General features: G+C 43.9%; 1 protein-coding gene across 3 annotated transcripts in view; it reads left to right on the forward strand.

Annotated features, from left to right (window-relative positions):
• The first annotated feature begins 789 nt into the window (after positions 1-789).
• Positions 790-16,454, forward strand: part of LOC147443004 (3-hydroxyacyl-[acyl-carrier-protein] dehydratase FERN, mitochondrial-like) — a 34,695-nt gene continuing 19,030 nt past the window's right edge. For 2 of the 3 annotated variants that reach the window (XM_086528957.1, XM_086528959.1), the window contains exons 1-2: positions 791-1,205; positions 1,550-1,665. In XM_086528957.1, coding sequence (XP_086385083.1) covers positions 936-1,205; positions 1,550-1,665 — 386 coding nt within the window. In that variant the 5' untranslated portion in view covers positions 791-935. Of the gene's footprint in view, positions 1,206-1,549; positions 1,666-16,454 lie in introns of all 3 variants that reach the window. The other variant, XM_086528958.1, reaches the window with a different exon arrangement.

A 16,454-nucleotide genomic window follows, 5' to 3' on the forward strand; every position in this document is an offset into this window, starting at 1 on the left:
TGGCTGGAGGTTTGTCCATATAGCGACACTTTTCAATGGAAAACGCACGCAACAGCTTTATAAAGCGAATCTGCACAGTCGGCTTTGCATATAAGCAATTTTCTATCAGCTCTGTCTCACGTGCACTATGCCACATGCAAGGTCCTCGCTCACACGACTACTGTGATTGTAAAGCTGTAGACCCGCTTTCCTTGATGTAATTATAGCTTGCAATGATGTTGTCTACTTTCCAAACTTCAGTTTGGAACTAATCAGAACAAGAGTATAGAGCAGGAGATGTCTAACATTGTTGATGCAAGGTGCATCGACGACAAACATTCAATCGTGCGGTGAGTAAGCATTATCTTTTGTGATTTTTGACATTACAAACGCAGTTAATGAACACATTGAAAATTGCACGCTGCCGTGGGTATAACACGTTCTCTCGTGTTATAAAATTTGGGGAGGACTGTGCAAACTCCCCCATGCAAGGAAACTTGCATTTTTTTTTTTGAAACATAAAAATGGAACAACAAACAATTAATAACATTGACATCTTGTATGGTTACAAACATTGAGCTTGACAAACCTCTAACCCTCCTCGTGGTTTTTTGCAAGGTACCCCTTTGAAGCACTACAATTGGTATCTCATTCTTGCGAGCTACACCTCTGAAGTTTGAACCACGACAATTGGTAGCCCCTCTCTCTCTCTCTCTCTCATCCTTTCATAAATTTCTTCACTTGAGAAGTATTGAAATGATATTTATAGTTTGCTCAATCTTAATTCGATCCGAACAGAGTTGGTCAGTAGGTGTGTAAGGGTGGATCCGCACGGGAGGGGGTAGACCCCAGGGCTCAGCTCGATGAACGAAGAGGATGTATGCGTTGGCAGACTAAGCAGTCAAGTTTCACTCACCCTTATGAGCTAGACCAGCAACCACCTTAGGCTCGTACCAATGAAGTTGGCAGGAATAGCAAGGCGCTTCAAATCGTCGTCAACGTCGCCGTCCCGGCCGTTGTCATCTACAGCAGCGACACAACACGCGGTGTTGAGAAAGGAACACTGCTTTGCACAGTCGGAGGTGTCAAAGTTTGCGGTCCTTTCGGGAGACACCAACCCAATTCACACCGACCCTTCTGCTGCTGTTTCTGCTGGCTTCTCTGCTTGCATTGTCCATGGCATGCTTTGCGTTTCCCTCTGTTCCTCCCTCATCAGCTCGCGATTTGTAAGTTTCTCTCTCTCTCTCTCTCTCTCTCTCTCTCTCTCTGTGTGTGTGTGTGTGTGTGTGTGTGTGTGTGTGTGTGTGTGCGCGCGCGCAATGCACACCTACGCACATGCATGTGCGTGCACCTTGACATATGCATGCAGTCTGCGTGCACGCGCACACACACACACACACACACACACACACACACACACACACACGCATGTGCCCAATTGCCGACAACCACATGCACACATGCACAGACATTGTCTGTTGCTCTGGCCTGCACTGATAAGGCACCCGCCCACACTTATGCATAACGAAATTTTGTATGGCAACTAGTTTACACCTTTTTTGCTTCATAGCCAGGGGCCATCTATGAATCAAAATCATTCAGGTTCAAGGAACCTGCTCTTGTGGGTGATTGCCTAGAAGCAGAAGTCAAGGTTTTGAGTACGCATCCAGCAACTGATGGCCTAAGGTATTTCAACAAAGCTTTACCTATACTAGATTTCAGGTTTTCAATTCTCATTGAGTTGCTACTCGTTTTGCTGGACCGTGCCATCTTTTAAGTTGCGGAGATGTGTGAGGAAGGTTCAATTCAATTTCGTGTCCTGGTTAATCTGTTGAATACTTGTTGAAAGGGGCTCTCACGTGTTTGGGGCTATTTTCAGTCGTCCTCAGGAGATGAACTAACCTTCCTAGTGTAATCCAAGCTCCTGTTGGGCAGAGGCGTTTTCGTGGTCCGCACCTTAAGATGTACTCTGGGCTCAGCCACTCTTAACCCATTTTTTATGCCCCTTGCCTATTTATACTTATTGTAATACTTACTCCATGTCTGGGCTTCTCCTTGGTTTACATGTCATTCCTCGGTCCTGGCACTTTATCCTTTTTTGGGATTGCATCTTGGGTTTTGTGAGCTTGTATCCGACACTGCTGCACACTTGAGATTGATCATTCTTAGTTCCTTGTCTTTGTCATCCAGTTCTCCTCGCGTTAGTTACTTGCACCTTCTTCTACGGCATTTCCCAATATTGTGGACATTGGCTATAGAGGTATTACATTTGAGTCTAAAGTTGGTGGTTCTAGTTATCCAAATCAGTGTCCTCATTGCCATGACTTTGTTCATAGGGTACATAGTTGCCCTCGCTAGCCCTCCCCGTTGTTATAATGTCTGGGTTTAAGTGTCAGAATATGTAGTGGTTGTCATGAAAGAGATGACATGGCAAGTCTCAAGTGTTGTCAGATGGTGATGTGGCAGCCCTATACCGACACGGATGACATGCTGATATCGCAACCACTATATCACAGCGCTGTGACATCATGGCAGCAGTGTACGGACGCTCTCCAGACTTGGCAGGCAGATCTTGCTTATACTTTTGGAGCCATCTCATGTGGGTTGACGCCAACAAGTTGCTTTTCATTAGCGAGTTGCTTTTTAGAATGCTGTTATGAGTTTAAGATCTATAGTGTGCCTGTTGTATGCCGTTTCAATGAGTCGGCTCACTAAGCATTGCCCACTTTGGAACTGCCGACTTCTTCGATGGGTGAAAGATCGGCATCTCATTGCCGAAAGTCGACATAATTGCAATGTAAAAGTAAGCAGAAGAAGTTTTACCAACTTGCAAAGTCTTGCCGAGTGGCAATTTTTAAAGAAGAGTTCCCACCAACTTATGGGACCCCGTCCGATGGGGCCTAAGTGGCCTAAAGGCATTAAAAATTAAAGCAAGGCCAACACACACACACACACACACACAAAAAGCGTGAAAAATGATGACGTGGCAGCTTGTAGGGAATCCTGGATTTCACGTTGACATGCTGATGTTGCAATTGTTCAGATTTCCACAAAACGCGCTGGCAGCATTTGGCGCTAGTGTTTTTGGGACCAGTTGCTTTTGAGTTTGATAGCTTTTCATGTAATTGCTTTCCAAGGCCAAGGGCCTTTAAATTTGTGCCGAGGGCTCATTTTTTGGCATGCTTCCTGGAGAAGGTGTAGAGCGTGAGTACCGACATTGTACTGAGTTCAAGTAATATAAAGAAATACTGAAAGGGGTGCCAAGGTTTGGGGCCTATTGTCACCAGCGTGTGCCTACTATCTATCCTTTTTGTTGATTTCTTTCTTATTATCTATTTACTTTCACTTTTTGGAAACTGGTCAATTTAGAGTGCCTAGAACACAACTTGATATGACTGGTTTTTCGCAGTCATACGTCCAAAATGCAAATATGATAGGTACAAGAGGTGATGCGAGTGCTGGAATGGACAATCGTGGAGCACAACTTTTGCGGGCACCTGTTTATGATAATGTGGCTCCTTTGAGTCAACCTAAGGATTACAAGGAAGGTGGGCAAGGAGTGAAGTTTGAAACTTTTCGAGGCACTGAAGATCAATTGAAGGCTTTGACCTTCATACAACAGTTTGATGCAGCTTATGCTGGAGAAAACTTCACAGAGTCTTCGAAGATACGCTAGGCTGCCACTTTCTTGAAAGGGAATGCGCTTCAATGGTGGACCGCACTGTTGAATCAGGGTCAAGTCCCTACAATGTGGGTCCAATTCAAAAAGTTTTTTGCGCCTACATGGCTGACAAACACTTTTGAAGTGGATGTGATGACAGAATGGCCCGAGTTGAATGCTAAACAATGTGCGAATCTTGAAGAATACAATAAACAGTTTTGGGCGGCACTGTTGCCAGTCACCTCTTATAGGTTTGTGCCATTGTCAAAACAGATTTAGAAATATTGTTGCGGATTGCCCAAGAAAATCAGGGACTACTGCAAAGAGACTATTGTCATGAATATGTTTTGTAACAGACTTGGACACTCCAAGTCAAGAATCAACCGCGACAGCACCAAATAACCACTTCAAAACAATTCACAGATCGCAATAGATTTGCACTGGCCCGGCGGAGTTCCGTGCCTAGAGATATTGGCCCCAAAGACTGGCGCCCCTTTCGGTATTTCTTTTTATATTAATCAGATCAAAGTACAAGAGAGTGGCTAGGGTTTCACTCTCAGACTCTGCGTCCAGATGCTCTGAGAAGTGAGGCCCTCACCACTAATTTAAAGGTTACAAGGGATGCCCAAAAGCAGAGCCCCAAAAGCTTTTAAAATAAAAAGCATCAGTTCTCTCTCTCTCTTAGAGAGTCTTTTTCTCTTTTTTTTATAAAAAAAAAGCAAAATTCGCGTCGCTCATCATTTTCCCAAAAAAAAAAATAATAATTTTTCTTTTAAATTTTAGCCTCCGCGATTTCCGGAAGTTAGGGTTTCTGACAGAAATTAGGATTTGCAGTAATTTTAGGGTTTCTGGCAGAAATTAGGGTTTCTGTTGTCGGCCACGTCATCACTTTGTGACATGTTCCAATTGATTGAGAATGCAAGAGTGCCAGCAATCTATCGAAGAGAGATTCCGATGGATTTAATAGCCACAAGTAAGGGTCCCAGAACAAATAGTTTTCAGCCAAGGGCAATGTTGCAGCAAAGCCTTCTGTGCCTCCCACAAAGAAGCCGTCCATTGACGAAGCTGATACATCCAAGAAGCAGTCTAAATCTTCTTTGGGACGAGGACAAGGACAAAAAAGGCATTTTTCTGGCAAAACTTTTGAAGAAAAGAAAGTGCTTAGAGAGGCCAAGAAATGCTATATTTGTGAAGAGGAAGGACATTTTGCAAATGAATGCCCACAGATGAAGTCACAGGATAAGGATGACAAGTCAAACCATAAAGGGAAGAAGCCAAAGCCCGGTGAAGGACTTGTCCCAGATTTGGTTGGTGACCAGCCAAACATAGATGCCATGGAACTGTGCAGAGCTTGGGGCAAAGTTAGAGACCAGACAGTGCTATGATCCAACAGCCCGTGCAAATTTGATATCACCAGAATTGGCATAAAAGTTGGGCATTCATGCAGAGGAGATGGGTAAGACAGATGAAGTAGGTTTGGCATGCCCAGCTCATTCAAAGCCTGTTACTCCCATCTTGGGGAAGCTTCGTCTGCACATTGAGAGCTATGTGGATGCGGAAGAATTTCATATATCCCATGGTGTTACAGGTTGCATGCTATGGTGGATACTTTCAACAAAAAGATTACCCTTGTACATAGAGGAAAGACTCATGTCCTTGATGTAAAGCTTAAAGGCGAGTCTGTTCCAGTTGTTTCTGCTTTTGCTATTTCATCTGTAATAAAGAATCATCTTTCTGCGTACTTGATCTTAGAAGTACATGAAGTTCTAGGAATCCGAAATCTGTTCTTGATGGTGATTTTGTTGAGAGCGCTATAATCTATGCACATTCTCCAAGATCCGTCTTTCTTCAAAACCAACAACGCTGGAGAGCAATACGGTGAAGTACTAGGCTTGACAAGACCCTTTTCTAAGAGGTCTTTCACTGGGTTCATAATCTTTTCATTCTGTACTCTGCTCACACGGTAAGGTGGCCGATTCGGTGGCGTGCTTCCAGGTATTAGATCAATGGTGTGATCTTCAGGCCCTCTGAAAAGCAATCGGCATGAGTGTGGAGAAAAATCTAGGCGTTCTTTTGATCAGGTCAAAACATATTCAACCTTTATCCAGCATTCAGTTCTCTCCCAAAAGAATGAGGAAGAAACTGAAGTTCATCAAGTACAATCTCCAAGCCCTTCATTTATCAAAGTCGCTTTCTCGGCCCGGTAGTCAACCACGGCGTAGTTCTTGTGGTACCAAGGGATCCTGAGTAGAACGTCACTCGCGTGCCCTGAACACCCCTGTCATTGCAAACAAAGTTTGCCAATGCTCGGTGTAATGGCAATATCCCATCCGGGTGCCAATCGAACTACCTCCGCCTGTGGCGTCAGTCTGTCGGGCGTAATTCCAAATGGAGCCGCCAATTCCAAGTGAAAAGAAGTTGGCCTTGGCTCCTTCAAAAGAGCTTCCTGATCCTTCACTTTGCCCCAAAAGCGGCAAAGTTTGTACTTCCATTCATTAGATTCGGTGCAGGTCCACGCCATGTGGTACCAGTTCTGCTTTTCTATCTGCCTTTTCTGCCACATTCCTCAGCTGCTCTCGAACTCTCAGGCCTGTCGTCGTCTTTATCATTCTGTTCTTTCTGTGCCTTTTTAGGACACTTCGCAGAGATATGTCCATGTTCCCCGCATCCAAAGCACTTCCCCTCTCTGATGAAGCGAGCTCTCTCCTCAGGAGTAAGCTTGGGTCGTGCATCCTTTTTCTCTGGGTTGCTCTTTTTCTTTCTACTTTCATTCCGAGAAGTCTGTTCGGCTCGTTGTGTCATGGCCTTATCTGTGGGGTAGGTCAGATTGCCAGAGTGAATGGCAAAGTCCCGCTTCGCATGACTCATCAACTCCTAAATAGACGCCGACTTCTATTCCAAGTAGTGATCTCGGATCTTTGTAGGTAGACCCAAGGTAAACCGTTCAATCTGTTCTCTGAACGAGATCTTCTTGAATTAAGAGGCGGGTAGAAAAGAGCTCTAGAATCTTTCACAGTAAGTATTTACTGTATCGCTCTTGGTCATCCGAAGATGGTTCCAAGCAGCTCGTATATCTCGCTCAAACTCTTGAGTCAACCAAGAAGAAATAAAAAGCCTCTTGAATTTCAGCCATGTAACTGGCACAGTCTTGCTTAATAGAAGAGTGGACCACCAAGTGCGAGCATTCCCCTTAAAATAAGAGGCAGCTCTCCGAATCTTGGAGTGCTCTGAATAGAGTCCTCCCGCGAAAGCGATGTCAAATTGTTGTATAAAAGACAAAGCCTTCGAAGCATCTGAGTATCCTGAGAAAGTATCAAACTCGATCGAGTGGCCACCTTCCTTAAACTCTCGGACTTTCTTGCGTTTATCTTCGAGAAAGTCATACTGGTTGGCTTTGTAAAAATTCTTCTTGTTCGCATAAAACTTTCCATCATCGGAATCTGAGCTGTCTGTAGACGAGTCCTCAGTAGAACTGTCAGTCTCTGTGCGATATGTAGCCTTCTTCTTGCCCTTTCCGAAGCTTTGTTTCTTCCTTCGCTTTTTACCTTTTCTTTCTTCTTCGCTCGAATCTGAAGAGCTAGAAGAACTGTCATAAGAAGAAGAAGAAGAACTGGGTACTCCTTCAAATCGAACACGCTTCTTCTGTTCGTTGCCTTGTCAAAAGTGAACTGACGACCCAAATAACCTGGAAAGTCTGTGCTTTTCTTCTGCTGTTTGCCGTGCTTTTTGCCTTTCTTTTGCGCGTCAAAAAGCTGAGCAATCCGTGCATCAACCACATTCTCGAGTTCCTTCTCCGTATATTTCTTGGAGGCAGAAGATTTCTTGAGAGCGGGTTTCGGGAGTGGTGTTGTGGTTCTCTGCCACTCCATCTGTACCTCTTCCAAAGAGGTCTGGGTCACATATTTTGAAATCTTCGGGTCCTTGGCAAAATTGAGCATCATCTTTGTTGCATCGCCAATCAATTGATGACGCTCCATCTCTCTTTGCTCCGCCTGAGTAGGCCGAGGTGGGCCATACTCTCTGTCTAATGCTTCGTTGTGATCCCAGCCCGCATCTCCAGATGCAGAGGGAGTCGACTGATCATTGCCTGAAGCCATAGGTGCCGCGGAAAAAAATTTCGGGGATCGGATTTCCCGTAGAAGAGAAATCGGCCGTGCTCTGATACCACTGTAACAGACTTGGACACTCCAAGTCAAGAATCAACCGCGACAACACCAAATAACCACTTCAAAACAATTCACAGATCGCAATAGATTTGCACTGGCCCGGCGGAGTTCCGTGCCTAGAGATATTGGCCCCAAAGACTGGCGCCCCTTTCGGTATTTCTTTTTATATTAATCAGATCAAAGTACAAGAGAGTGGCTAGGATTTCACTCTCAGACTCTGCGTCCAGATGCTCTGAGAAGTGAGGCCCTCACCACTAATTTAAAGGTTACAAGGGATGCCCAAAAGCAGAGCCCCAAAAGCTTTTAAAATAAAAAGCATCAGTTCTCTCTCTCTCTTAGAGAGTCTTTTTCTCTTTTTTTTATATAAAAAAAGCAAAATTCGCGTCGCTCATCATTTTCCCAAAAAAAAAAATAATAATTTTTCTTTTAAATTTTAGCCTCCGCGATTTCCGGAAGTTAGGGTTTCTGGCAGAAATTAGGATTTGCAGTAATTTTAGGGTTTCTGGCAGAAATTAGGGTTTCTGTTGTCCGCCACGTCATCACTTTGTGACATGTTCCAATTGATTGAGAATGCAAGAGTGCCAGCAATCTATCGAAGAGAGATTCCGATGGATTTAATAGCCACAAGTAAGGGTCCCAGAACAAATAGTTTTCAGCCAAGGGCAATGTTGCAGCAAAGCCTTCTGTGCCTTCCACAAAGAAGCCGTCCATTGACGAAGCTGATACATCCAAGAAGCAGTCTAAATCTTCTTTGGGACGAGGACAAGGACAAAAAAGGCATTTTTCTGGCAAAACTTTTGAAGAAAGGAAAGTGCTTAGAGAGGCCAAGAAATGCTATATTTGTGAAGAGGAAGGACATTTTGCAAATGAATGCCCACAGATGAAGTCACAGGATAAGGATGACAAGTCAAACCATAAAGGGAAGAAGCCAAAGCCCGGTGAAGGACTTGTCCCAGATTTGGTTGGTGACCAGCCAAACATAGATGCCATGGAACTGTGCAGAGCTTGGGGCAAAGTTAGAGACCAGACAGTGCTATGATCCAACAGCCCGTGCAAATTTGATATCACCAGAATTGGCATAAAAGTTGGGCATTCATGCAGAGGAGATGGGTAAGACAGATGAAGTAGGTTTGGCATGCCCAGCTCATTCAAAGCCTGTTACTCCCATCTTGGGGAAGCTTCGTCTGCACATTGAGAGCTATGTGGATGCGGAAGAATTTCATATATCCCATGGTGTTACAGGTTGCATGCTATGGTGGATACTTTCAACAAAAAGATTACCCTTGTACATAGAGGAAAGACTCATGTCCTTGATGTAAAGCTTAAAGGCGAGTCTGTTCCAGTTGTTTCTGCTTCTGCTATTTCATCTGTAATAAAGAATCATCTTTCTGCGTACTTGATCTTAGAAGTACATGAAGTTGTATGAAGTTGTATCCAGAATATTTAGACCACATAGAAATTTTGTGGGTACCTTCTTTAATGATATGATTGTCTATTCAAAGTCCGAAGAGGAGCATAGGGATCACTTGGCTGCAGTTTTCGATGAGCTACAGAGAAACGGGCTGCTCATTAATACGAAAAAGAGTGAATTCTTGTTGGAAGAGATTCAGTTCCTTGGGCACATTGTTTCCATGAATGGGGTACGGATGGATCCCACCAAAGTGAAAGCAATAGGGCAAGGCCCGACATGAAATCCGTACATGACATTCGAAGCTTTCTAGGCTGATGTTCCTACTACAGGAGATTCATTCGAAATTTTGCTGAGATTGCCTCTCCACTCCATGCATTGCATATGAAAGCAGTCACTTTCAAGTGGACAGCCAAGGAAATTTTAGCCTTCAAACGCTTGAAAGAAAAGCTGACTTCAGGTCCAGTAATCATATTGCCAGATCTTACTAAACCTTTTGTGGCTTAGTGTGATGCATGCGGCCACAACCTTGGTGCAGTTCTAATGCAGAATGGCCGAGTAGTCACATATGAGAGCAAAATACTTTTGAAGAATGAAAGGAACTTGCAAGTTTATGAAAAAGAATTGCTGGGCAGTAATTCATGCTCTCACTAGTTGGAAACACTATCTACTAGGGGTTGATTTTGTTGTCCAAACAGATCATCAAACCTTGCGATATTTTCTCTCACACAAACGAAGTTGTCTGAGAAACACATGCGATGGGCAAACATCTTGTCAATGTTCCATTTTCAGTCTGTGCATGTGCAAGGGAAAAAGAACGTGGTGGCTCATGCATTGCACGAAAGCCCCAAATTTCAGCAGTGTCAATTCCCTACCATTGTGAACTAGACAAAATGAAGACACAATATGCTGAAGATTGAGATTTTGCAAGGATCTATAATCAACTTGTTGATGGGCAACATCATGAGCACTACATGCTTAAGAATGACTTTCTCATGATGCATGGAAAGTTATGCGTTACTAAACAGGTACAACCAAAGGTCTTGATGGAAAGTCATGCTCCACCTTATGTTGGGCATCATGGAATTGATGCGACAGTGAAAGGGGTTGAGGCATTCTTCTATTGGCCAGCTTTGCGTCAAGATGTTGACACATTTGTAAGCTCATGCCTAGTTTGCCTAAAAGTCAAATTTGACAGGCAAAAGCAACCGGGATTGTTGTAGCCATTGCCGATCCCTGATAGGCCATGGTAAAGCATAGCGATGGACTTTATCTTTGATATTAAAAGGACACAAACAGACAATGATGGGATTTGGACTATCATTTGTAGGTTCAGTAAGCAGGCCCATTTCATTCTTGTTAGGAAGAAGGTAAAGCTAGAACACATGGTCAAGATATTCATGAGCAATATTTTTAAGTATCACGGGATCCCTCAGTCAATTGTCAATGACAAGGATCGGCTAGACGAGTCTTTTCTGGAAGGCATTGTTTGAGAATAGGGGCACTACTCTAAAGTTCTCTTCTTCGTTTCATCTACAAATTGATGGACAATCAGAAGAGGCAAATTCTACTGTCCTGGATCTGCTCAAATGTTATGTGTCAGAGCACAAGGCAACTTGGGAACACCATCTCCCATTGGTTGAATATGTTGACAATAACACTGTGCATACGTCACAACAGGTAAGGCACCATTTGAGATAGTGGAAGGAGGGAGGAAAGTCCCGTCCATTTTGCAGACTAAGGACAAGATCTTTGAGGCATACAAGTATGTGCAAGATATGGATAAACATACAAGAAGATAAAGATTGCTCTTGAGAAGACTCAAGCTAAGCAAAAGAAGCTTCTGATCATCACCGTCGTAAACTTGTATTCTCACCTGGTGATTGGGTACTTTTGCGCTTTGAAAGGCAAGGAACGTTTGTTTCCTAAAGCTCAGCATGCGATATTATGGTCCTTTTCAGATTTCAGAAAAGATCAGCGATGTAGCTTACAAGTTGAAGCTACCAGAAGGTTGGAAAATACATGATGCTTTTCATGTCAGCCTTCTAAGGCCCTTTGTTGGTGATATGCCAGAGAATGTACTTGATGAGGAACAACCCGAAGTAGAAGAATCGGATGAGATCCTTGTTCCTGAACAGATATTGGCACATAAGGAGAGGAAGGTTAGACGAAAGGTTGCAAGGCGCTACTTCGTGAAGTTCAAGAACTATCCATCTTTGGATGCCAAATGGATGAAAGAGCCTGAATTGGTTGATTCACCTCAGCTGTTGCAACTGTATCTTGAAGCCTTTCAGATGGAACCCACAATGACTTGATGTAGCCTTTTTGGAGCAAGGTATGAGCATGGTTCATGATGCTCAAGAGAGTAGTTAAGCAATTGTATCTACTCTTTCCATACAGAATTTAGCTAGAGAAGTTTGTGCTTGAGAGTACACTAGAAGACTTCTATGCTTGATATATGTGTGGTAGCCAAGTTGGTGGGATTGTTTAATCGTCCAACGCTACATTTTCGGAAGCATGTATATCTTGGATTCCCATCACAGAACATATGTGATTTCAAGAGATATCCGCATGTATTACTCACATGCAAGCGAGGTCGCTTGCAGTATTTCAAGGGTGGGGTGTGTCACCGGGAGGTGTATTTTTTTTTGCCTTCTCTAAATATGTACTACATATTTTTCTTTATTTTATTTTTACTTGTTTTTCTTGGAACCTTTGAAAATGTGCAAGTGGACATTGCATGGCCAGTGTGAAACGGCTGTGGCCGAATAGGTTTTTCACATCGGTAGTCTAGGTCGGTCAGTCTGAGATTGGTCGGGCCAATTAGCAGTGAATCCTGATGAGTATGGAAGCCTGTGTGCGCCAAATGAAATCTGGGCCACTCGAGAAGTCAATTACAACTTTATAACTGAGTGGGAACAAGGGAATTAACTCAAAGGGGCAAACTGGACACTTGGCAGAAGGAGAGCAACCTATAGGACACCCCAGCAAGAGGAGGCGCCCAAATGAGGCTTGGGCTGATTTGAACTTCATAGGTGCAGCTACAGTGTGTGTGTGAGTAGTGGGTGCAGGTTGGCAGCTTTAATGGAAAGCTTGCCTTCTCCTTTGTCTCATGTAGCATGATGATTTGCTCTCGTGCATCCCTCTCTCCCCTTTTGCACATATGGTAATACCCCACTAGTTGGGCTACTCATATGAATATGTACAGTTCCGAGGGTTTATGTGCGTTTGCCAAGGCAAGAGCTTTTGAACATGAACCGGATTAGCTAACTGCTAATCCCCCACATGCACGAACAATTACATCACGAAAGATTGTGAGTTTGGAGAGTTTTTGTAACAGACTTGGACACTCCAAGTCAAGAATCAACCGCGACAGCACCAAATAACCACTTCAAAACAATTCACAGATCACAATAGATTTGCACTGGCTCGGCGGAGTTCCGTGCCTAGAGATATCGGCCCCAAAGACTGGCGCCTCTTTCGGTATTTCTTTTTGTATTAATCAATCATCAAAGTACAAGAGAGCGGTTAGGGTTTCACTCTCAGACTCTGCGTCCAGATGCTCTGAGAAGTGAGGCCCTCACCACTAATTTAAAGATTACAAGGGATGCCCAAAAGCAGAGCCCCAAAAGCTTTTAAAATAAAAAGCATCAGTTCTCTCTCTCTCTTAGAGAGTCTTTTCTCTTTTTTTATAAAAAAAAAGAAAAATTCGTGTCGCTCATTTTTTTTTCAGCCTCCGCGATTTTCAAAAATTAGGGTTTGCAAGAATTTTAGGGTTTTTGGCAGAAATTAGGGTTTCCGCCACGTCATCACTTTGTGACATACCCCCCTCTTGAAAGCATTGTAATCGACCGCGATTACACCTGTAAAACCGACAAAAGCCATAAACCGTCTTAGCAGACACTGACTGTTAGTACCTACATACTAGGAACACACATCTAGCACATGTACAAAATCGACAGTCACATCACACGACATCACAGGACATCACCAGACATCACATCACATTCAACATTCATTCGGATCTTAGACCATGATTTATCGGCAATGTAGCTAGCAATCACATCTAGGTCCAATTGGGACCTCACGGATGTCCGATTGACTAACCCCTATTGCAACCATGTCTATTCGAGATCAATCAGACCAAAATGCTACAGTCATTTCAGCTATCAGTTCCTGCACTCAAAAGAAGTCAAGAACAAATCAGTATCATTATCAGGAATTCCATTTCATAAAGTCATCCAGCAGAATACTGTCAGCTCTCAGTATCCTTGAAGCTCAAAGAGACATCAGTGACTTTAGTATCAAAATCAAGGCATCTGTTGACAAGGGAGCGGAGTGACTCCCCTCTTGTGCATCCCACTGCACCAAATCTTCAACCAAGCTGAGTTTCTGGGTTCCGTTTGGAGTAGACTATGCTAAACCAAAACATCGAGGTAAAGTTTCACAATCCGAGGAGTATCTGCTAGGTCCTCCTCCTCCATCCACTTCGCATGAAATGCAGGAAAGTTCTTGAACTAAACCAAGAACTGCCTTCGGACTTTACCTTTCTTCGTATCGTTATGTGCCAAAATCTGTTCAGGAACAAGGATCTCCTCGTTTTCTTCCACTTCGGGTTGCTCATCAGGCTCCCCATCATCAGGCACATCACCCTTAACAGGGTTCAAGAGACTCACATGCAATGCATTATGAATCCTCCAAGTATCTGGCAGTTTCAATCGGAAGGAGACATCATTTATCTTGTCAGTGATCTGGAAAGGTCTGTAGTATCGCATACTAAGCTTTGGAAAAAGCCTCTCCTTTCCCTTTTTCTTTCGTGGGCGTGCCTTCTCAAAAGTAAGAGCACCCAATCATCCTCCTTCAATTTCAAGTCGCGACGATGGCGATCCGCTGCCTTTTTCTGTCGTTCTTGAGACTCCTGCAAAGTCTCGCGAACCTTGGCAAAAGCCGTATCCAAATCTCACGAATATTCATCCGCTTCAAATATCTAATCTTTCGTGCTCAGGAAGGATGGAACCTTCGCAGCACTTTCAACAATCTCACATGGCGTCTTCCCCGTCGAAGAGTGTATCGTGTTATTGTAGGCAAATTCCACCAAAGGTAAGTTCTTTTCCCATTGAGTCTTCTGATCCGAGATACAAGACTTCAATAAATCTAAAATCATTGAATTGGCAATCTCAAATTGCCCGTCAGTCTGCAAGTGGAACGATGACGAGAACTGCAACTGCGTGCCAATGTTCTCCCATATTGCCTTCCAAAACAAACTCATAAATCTGGGGTCTCTGTTGGAGACAATCGTCTCAGACGTGCCATGTAATCGGAAAATCATCGCGATCATTCTGTGTTCTTGGGAGAAAAGAAATGAAATCCATTGCAATACTTTCCCAGGGGTGGGTGGGTATGGGTAAAGGCTGTAACAATCCCTGTGCGTTATGCCTGTCAAACTTGACCTTCTGGCATACCAAGCAACTGCGCACAAACTCTTCCACATCCTTTTTGAGTCTCGGCCCAAAGAAGTATCTCTCTACCCTCTTCATGGTGGTAGCAATGCCGCGGTGACCCGTAAAAGGTGGACAGTGGCATTCAGTCATAACCTTATCCCTCAACGGCTGTGTAATGCACAACATAGTCTTTTTCATCAAGTAGCCTTCCCGAAGGGAGTATCCAGCTATTGTCTCCCCATCCCGTATCCGTGTGAAAATATCTGCAAAATCTGTATCTGTGGCATACTGATCGACCATATCCTCGAAGCTCCTATGATGTATCGCGGAAACAACCAGAACCAACGGCTTCCGAGACAAAGCATCTGCCACCACATTCTTCTGTCCTTGCACATGGACAATCTGGAAGTGGAACTCTGACAAGATGTTCGCCCACCGCATCTGCTTTTCCGAAAGATGCTTCTGTGACAAGAAGTAGCGCAAACTCTGATGGTCTGTAAAGACAGTAAAATCCGCTCCGAGTAGGTAATGCCGCCACTGAGTAAGAGCATGGATAACCGCCAAAAGCTCTTTCTCATAGATCTGTGCTGTCATCTCCGGCCTAGAGAACAAACGGCTCTCGTAAGCTATGACATGGCCTTCTTGCATCAAGACCGCACCCAGACTACGACCACAAGCATCACAAAATACTTCAAATGACTTCTGCAAGTCCGGCAAAGTCAAATCTGGTCTTGTAGTCAATTTCTCTTTCAATGTCTGAACGGCAGTCACCTCTGTGGGTCGCCACGAAAAAGGTACTCCTTTCTGTGTCAAGGTATGCAAAGGGGAAGCAACCTCTGCAAACTTTCGTATGAACCGCCTGTAGTACGAACACAATCCCAAGAAGCTTCTAACTTCATGGACATTCTTCAAATCGGGCCAATCACGGATAGTCTCTATCTTGGCCGGGTCCATTTGCACTCGTGCTGTGCTGCTGACACAATGTGTCCCAAAAAGTGTATCTCTGGTAGGAAAAATTCACTTTTCTTTGCATCAATCACTAACGTGTGATCTCGTAATGCCTGAAAGATTTGAAGCAGATGATCTCTGTGTTCTGCCTCATTCTTGGAGGAAACAATGATGTCGTCAAAGAAAGTGCCAACAAATAGCCTGTACTCTCAAAAAATCCTGTCCATCATCCGGTTAAATGTCGCAGAAGCATTGGTTAAGCCAAAAGGCTTACCAAAAACTCAAATAACCCAAAAGTCGTCCGAAAAGCTGTCTTGTAGACGTCTCCCGGCACTATCCTGATCTGATGATATCCACTCTTCAAGTCAATCCTGCTAAAGCACGAGGATCCCTGTAACCTGTCGAGTATATCATCGATCCTAGGAATCGGAAATCTGTTCTTGATGGTGATTTCGTTGAGAGTGCTATAATCGATGCACATTCTCCAAGATCCGTCTTTCTTCAAAACCAACAACATTGGAGAGCAATACGGTGAAGTACTAGGCTGGACAAGACCCTTTTCCAAGAGGTCTTTCACTGGGCTCATAATCTTTTCATTCTGTACTCGGCTCACACGGTAAGGTGGCCGATTCGGTGGCGTGCTTCCAAGTATCAGATCAATGGTTTGATCTTCAGGCCCTCTGAAAAGCAATCGGCAAGAGTGTGGAGAAAATCTTGGCGTTCTTTTGATCAGGTCAAAACATATTCAACCTTTATCCAGCGTTCAATTCTCTGCCAAAAGAATGAGTAAGAAACTGAAGTTCATCAAGTACAATCTCTAAGCCCTTCATTTATCAAAGTCGCTTTCTCGG

This window comes from Adiantum capillus-veneris, chromosome 14, assembly GCF_014529385.1.
Source record: "Adiantum capillus-veneris isolate H3 chromosome 14, ASM1452938v2, whole genome shotgun sequence".
Taxonomy (NCBI): domain Eukaryota; kingdom Viridiplantae; phylum Streptophyta; class Polypodiopsida; order Polypodiales; family Pteridaceae; genus Adiantum; species Adiantum capillus-veneris.